Source organism: Cardiocondyla obscurior, linkage group LG20 (assembly GCF_019399895.1).
Source record: "Cardiocondyla obscurior isolate alpha-2009 linkage group LG20, Cobs3.1, whole genome shotgun sequence".
Taxonomy (NCBI): domain Eukaryota; kingdom Metazoa; phylum Arthropoda; class Insecta; order Hymenoptera; family Formicidae; genus Cardiocondyla; species Cardiocondyla obscurior.
This window is the reverse complement of record NC_091883.1, coordinates 10,963-18,097: the sequence shown is the minus strand read 5'-3', so window position 1 is coordinate 18,097 and position 7,135 is coordinate 10,963. Positions and strand designations below refer to the sequence as shown.

The following is a 7,135-nucleotide window of genomic DNA, read 5'->3' as shown; positions in this document are numbered from 1 at the left end:
TTTTGCTAAATTACATGTTGTAACCGCGTGGGAACAGAGGTAATTAATTTTTTTAAGTATTCTACACTAATTTTCGCCCATTCTTCTTTTAAACGTTTTTTTAATTCGTCTATTGAGCCTATTGTTGTTTGACGAACTCTGCGATCTAATTCATCCCAAACATGTTCGATAGGATTTAAGTCTGGGGATTACGGAGGTGGTTGTAATACCTGTTTACAATTATATAACAAGTATTCCTGTACTATACGTGCCTTATGTTTGGGATCGTTGTCTTGATACAGTTTAAAATTATTTGCAATCTCCATTTTTAACGCACTTTGATGCAAATTATTTTTTAAAATGTTTAAATATCTATTCTTATCTAATATATCATCTATAAAAACTAAATGCCTCACGCCGAAAGCAGAAATGCAGCCCCACACCATGACAGAACCTCCTCCGTGTTTCACTGTTCCGTGCAGGTTTTTCGGTTTTAAGTGTTTGTTACATTTCCGCCACACTCGAATTTTATTTTTATTAAGATGAAATTTTTATAGACGAGAGCAAATTTAATATGACCGGAAGTGATGGAAGAGTCTGAGTGTGGCGGAAATGTAACGAACACTTAAAACCGAAAACCTGCACACAGTGAAACACAGGAGGTTCTGTCATGGTGTGGCTGCTTTCGGCGTGGGGCATTTAGTTTTATAGACGATATATTAGATAAGAATAGATATTTAAACATTTTAAAAATAATTTGCATCAAAGTGTGTTAAAAATGGGATTGCAAATAACTTTAAACTGTATCAAGACAACGATCCCAAACATAAGACACGTATAGTACAGGAATATTTGTTATATAATTGTAGTAGGGAATAAACACGGGTTCTAACCCAGGAGCGTTGAGGGTGGCGAGGGGACGGGGGAAAAAAATTCGCGATGAGAGGAGCGCGGGGAGAGGTAGCCGTAGGTGGGAAAAGACGGGGGTATCTGTCGCCCATTCATACCCCCGTCTTTTCCACCTACCTCCCGCGCTCCTCATCGCGGATTTCCCCCGTCCCTCGCCTCCCTCAACTCCTGAGTTAGAACCCGTGTTTATTCCCCCTCACAACACCCCGCGCTAGCAACAACCGTTAATATATTACAAATACAATAAAAACTTACGTTTTTTAATTTTGTCGTATTCTTTTTATCGGCAGCAATTCGCTGTCCGCCAAAACGGATTGTTTTATGTGGGTGCACAAGTTTATCTGCTTATCAAGTACATATATGCGCTCGTCACTCACGGAATTTTCAGGAATTAAACGAAGAGTTCTGTGTAATATTAATATTCCACCACGGCTGCTTTCACCACATAAGCGATTGTCTAAATATAAGCTAAATTGAGCTAAACTGTGATTTTGGTGTGTACCACACCACACACCGCCTGTACTGAATGGGGTACGATCCCTCAACTCGCGACGCGCAAGAATATGCAGTAGCGACGAACACTTTTCCATTTGAGAGAAATTAGACGTTACACTTGAAAAAATCAGCATACGACTGACAGACTACAGCTGTGAGCTCACTGCTGACAGTCAGAAAGTAAAACAAAAGCATTTTTTTATCAACAGCAGTCCCGAAGGTGTGACATATACTCATGCGAATCTTTTTACAGCGTTTAGCACGTTTGAAACTTAAGATGCATTTTATCATGCAATGAGAGATTAAGAAATTATTTCATTTAAAAGATGTATCTCGAAAAATGCGACATATACTTATGCAAATTTTTCTTATAGCTACACGTTTGAAACTCAAGATGCATTCTTGCACATAATGTGAAATTATTTTATATTAAAAATATAAATTTGCAAATATTTTTTTCTTATAAACAATATATTTAATATAAACATTTTTTGAAATATAATATAAACATTTAAAACACTTACTCATGCGAATCTTTCTTTGAAAATAAGAGCATTACAGACTGTCAGAAAGAAAACGAAAGCATTTTTTATCATCTACTATCCTAAGGTGTGTGTGACATATACCCATGCGAATCATTTAAAAAATGCTGTCAAATCGACATGTGTTAAAAATGCATCAATATGCAAAAATGTATATATAAGAGAGGCTGTGAGATGAAAATCTATTCAGTCGTGAAGCATTTGAGTTTTTGTGAGCTAATTTTTATTATAAAAAGTTTTTGTTTAAAATGGATTCTATTTATAACGATTGTATAGAAAATCACATTGATGTGACATATCCAGCGATTGGGGTAAAAACTATCATGTAAAATACAAACTATTTTAATGAAAAAAAATGTATCATAATACTTTTTTCAGCGCATATACATAGACAGCGAACCGTATCATGAGGTGCAAATAAAGCATATCATGAAAATAAAAATTCCACGCGTACAGCCCGTAAGTCATCTTTTTACACAAAAATATATTTAAATAATAAAGAATGTAGAAATAAAATAATTAAATTTTTTAATTTTTAGGATTGGATTGATCCGGAAGAAATCAATATAATAGGGTTTATTAATATAAAAAAAATATGCGAGAAAATGAACGCCGTCGCGATAGGGAGTATAACAGATATATTTGGATGGGCCCCCATGAAGGTGGTGATGTTTTCGGGCTGCGCAACCTGTTTAACATGGAAGAAGACATCGCCTTTGCGCCGAAAAGTTGGAATTAGGTAAAAATAAATAAATATATATATTTTTAATATATATTTTTAATATATTATAATTGTATTTTTTTTAATTTATAATTATATTTCAGCCCCCAAAACCTGATTTAAATTAAGATTAAGATTAAGATTAAGATTAAGATTAAAAATATATGTTTTTAAATATTTTATATATGTTTTAAATATTTTATATATTTTATATATTTTATATATTTTATATATTTTATATATTTTATATATTTTATATATTTGTTAAAATAAAAAAAACATAATTTTACATAAAAATAATTTTTATTTTAATCTTTATAACTCCTCCTGACGCTACAACCACTAATTGAATATTTTAAGGTGCTACACTTCGTCACCATCCGCTAACATAAATTTTTTTATTAAAATTTTTATTAAAATTTTTACAACTTTTGATGCTCCAGTTAAATATTTTTAAATACATTTTGTAAAGCGCAATGCGTAAGATGATTATTAATAGGATCTAAAATATTTTGTAAGATTCGGCATCTTCATTATCTGCGTCTAAGGTTTCAATGATGTGGTCTTCTCTAACATCACCGTCGAGCATATCAGCCATGTACGTTTCTCATATCCTTTGATATAAGATGCTACACTTCATCGCCATCCCCGTTAACATAAATTTTTTCATCTTTATAATTCCTTTTGACGCTGCGACCACCAGTTGAATATTTTAAATACATTCTGTAAAGCGCAATGCGTAAGATGATTTCCGCATCGCACGGTATTTATAGTATCTAAAATATTTAAAGATTCAATATCTTCATAATCAGCGTCTAAGGTTTCAATGGTGTAATCTTCTCTAACATCATCGTCGAGCATATCAGCCAACCATGCACGTTTCTCATATCCTTTGACGTATATAAGACGTGACACTTCATCACCGTCTACACCTGTTACAGCTGTTGTAATTAATTGTTTTGCCATGTTGTATGGCACGGTTCCTTCTTCCCATGACAATGTATGATGATATTTTATTGTCCAAGAAACGCATGATTTTTCAGATTGCGCTAAAAAATTCCAAGGCACTGGATTTTTAAAGATATAATGAGTTAGAACAGTACCCTCTCTTATCACTGCAACTTTTTTTACAATAAATCGCCGTCCAATATTAAAACCTTGAAGATCAACAAACGTTGGCGCAATCATGATGAACGCGTGTTTGAAACAATAATGATGTGTAGATAAAATTGTTTCTTTATATATATGATAAAAACTGCTGATATAGCAATTTTATAAGACCTTGCGCACAACGTTAGACAGTGGACTATATTCAACTATGCGATCATGTAAAATAAGACAATATGCGGTTGTATTTGCAGGAACATTTTCCTTGCAATCAAATTCTAATCGCACGTCTACAGTGGCGCTTTTGATTGACTCGTTCTGTCGAGAGCAATCGATAACAACAAATGGTCCATATGATAGAAATGCTGCTACATTGCAAAAAGCCTCATAAGAACTGTTGCCATAATAAGCTTTACGAAAACGTATTTACATATCATAAAGAATGGCGTATCTTTTTTTGTCAAAATCTAAATTCAGATCATCATATGGATAATATTCAGAGTTGAGAAAAAGTTTCACATTCGTTAATTTACAATCATCAAAAATGGTTGATTTTTAGACATAACGTTTTTGCGATCGGTTTGCAGAGCAAAGATAACGTATCGAGGTTTTTCAAGTTGCGTTGCAGCCTTGACGGCCCAAGAATGTTTTGTAGTACTCTGCAAAAGAGGATATTCATACAAATCCCATGAGCGAAAAGTCATGCTTAAATATCGCCCACTATCCAAAGTTCGCAGCATGGATAATTTATTAACCTCATTTAATATGACATGAGACATTCGCCACTGTATTTTATGCAATTCAATTTCTGGCTCTAATTTCGAATCTCCTATAATGGAATTATTATCATTGCGAGCGCGTATTAAAATTAATTCATGGCGAGCGTTGACAACCACTCGTTTATAATCTTCACAGAAACCTAACAATATACTGAGGTACACAAAAATTAAAGAATCCTTCTGACGTAGTTGATGTTTCACTCCATCCAGCATTTTGCAGCATCACAGCATTATCAGATGTTAGCGATATATAATTTTTAAAAGTGCTAGTTATTCCAACGTTTCTGTTGCGATCAATTTCTACACCATTGAGTTCATAACGGATTGCATCGAACATAAATGCTACACAATTATTTCCTAGCGCAGCTGTTAACTTATCGTCAAGTTTTTTTATTTTTATTTTTCCCTCAATATAGAGAAAACTGTCACATGGCAACGTATACAAATCCTGTTGTTGTATTGGTATCCGTATTTCATCACTATATCCAAACGTTGTGTTAGCATATGGGTTGTACGTATGAGTTTCAATTTTAACAATACTATTGTCAAAGATCGGCTTATCATCAATAATCAATATATCAGCCATTTTTAGATGTTGCACACAATGAAACCCAATGATTTTAAAAATTCTACGTTTGATGTAGTAAGTTTTTTCTTCAATAATTGAACCCCTTTGGTGGAAGCTGTGTATTTAGTTTGTCTCACGTTCGACGTTTTATTCAAAACGAGCATCTCACACTAAAGTCGTCTCCGCACATGCAGTCTCACGGTAATTTCTTCGCCACGAAAATCAAGCAATCGTCCGTTCTGATCTACAATGCGAATCGTCAAATCAGTAACGCTTTGTACGACGACTGGAAGGTAAATGATCTGTGTTGGAGTTTCAGATATCTTATATCCAGGTGGAACCTTAGGTGAAAATTCATGTATTGTATGTACACGTTTTCCATTACTGTATGCACCCCCCGTTACACTGCATTCAATGCGAATAACATTTACATTGATAATTTGTATCGGTGCGTCCGATTCATGCCAACGTAACGGCTCGAGTATGCGATCTGATGAAAAACCTAACAACGATTTAATGTTGTATGGTTTGGTAAAATTTATTTGATAAATACACTTAATCTCGCTTTTCATCGTATTGTTATTAGCTTTAATCGTTAAAGGATAATCTTTTTCATCATTACCATATGAAATCACGTTCTTTGCAACATCATTGATATGAAGCTCGTCGAGCGTACGTTTTAGATATTCGGCAATATCGCACAGTTCATACGAGCCGTCGGGAATGGTAATACTTTCTCCATCATTATCATCATCAGCATTATCGAAATAGAATGTATTATTTGATGAGTTTACATTAGGAATTGTAAAATACGTTTCAAAATCAGCCAGCCCGAGTTCATATTCTCCATCGCTTAAATCTATAGCGGGAAAGTAGCTCACCGCGAGGATACTACTTTTGCCCGATAACGTGAGCGTCAGCGACATGTTTGATACTGAGTTTACAGCGCATAATGTTTGTTCTTAAATTGTGTATCAATCGTCTGTAGAAACTGTTGTCACGTCCTGATAAACGTAATTATTTAGTCCGTTTTTGAGTCAATTCATTTAAGAACTTTACCCGGGACCGGACAAGGATTGCGAAATTATTTCTTTGCTTTTAATCGTCTGGACCGAAAAGATAAAGATTTCTGTAAGTCACTGTTCGGAAAGGAAAATAATTACCGTCGCGGTCACCGCTTAGCGAGTCGATGTCGCGTGGATCACGCCGCGCCCGCGTGCCGAACAGCTGGCTTCAACGCCAGCCTCGGCAACAATATTTTTGACACGCCGTGGTGAGCATCGTGTTACCTCACCTTTAAGCTGTTTATGCCGTGGTCACACCGGTAAACTCATCTGAAGCGATCTAGATCACTTCATAATAGCGTGTTATCGGCGCCGGCACTTTCCCGAAAATTCTGGGCCTTTTCTCGGTATAAAGAGCGGTTTCTTTCGTCGCCACACAGTCGTTTTGAAAACAGAGTGCGGATTCCCGGTTTTTGCGATTTGTCATTTCTCGACGCGTCGAGTATCGTGAGACAAGTGTCTCGATTTAATCGCGTGCTGCACGTTTAGAGTTTTTGCGACGCCGTCGCGCACAACAAACATTTCTTTTGTAAAGAGACTAAATATAACCGATTTAAAACCGAAATTGTTTTGAACCCGTCATTTCACACAGTCACAAAACGCGGATCAGTTTTAGGAATTATATTAAAATTCGGATAATTGATCTGGAAATCAATCAAAATTAATTTATATTTTGGTTTATTTAATTCAGTTATTTGTTTTAATTTCTGGATTAAGGAGAAAGGATTTTGTTTCGTTTCAAGGGCTCTCTTGACCTGGTATCGGAGTCGTTTTATTTGAACTCGTTTACCGGCGCGTTTCTTCATTAGAAATTTCAAAATCTAAATTATTCATTCAGCGGCGGCAGCAGAAAATCTTCGGAAATCTTTCTGCGCGCGCTCCATAAAGAAGCGACCAAACCCAACGCGACACTCTTCGTCCGCGAGGTTCTACAGAAACACCTCCAAGGAATAAATAATATTTAACTCAAC

At 35.3% G+C, this 7,135-nt stretch overlaps 1 protein-coding gene across 1 annotated transcript; it reads right to left on the bottom strand.

Moving 5' to 3' along the window:
* Nucleotides 1-3,918: 3,918 nt before the first annotated feature.
* On the bottom strand, nt 3,919-5,118 carry LOC139110448 (uncharacterized). The gene is made up of 3 exons (XM_070670257.1): nt 4,734-5,118; nt 4,287-4,582; nt 3,919-4,071 (listed from the first exon to the last, which is right to left on the bottom strand). Exons 1-3 carry the CDS (start codon nt 5,116-5,118, stop codon nt 3,919-3,921), a joined length of 834 nt encoding a protein of 277 aa, XP_070526358.1.
* Between the last annotated feature and the right edge of the window lie 2,017 nt (nt 5,119-7,135).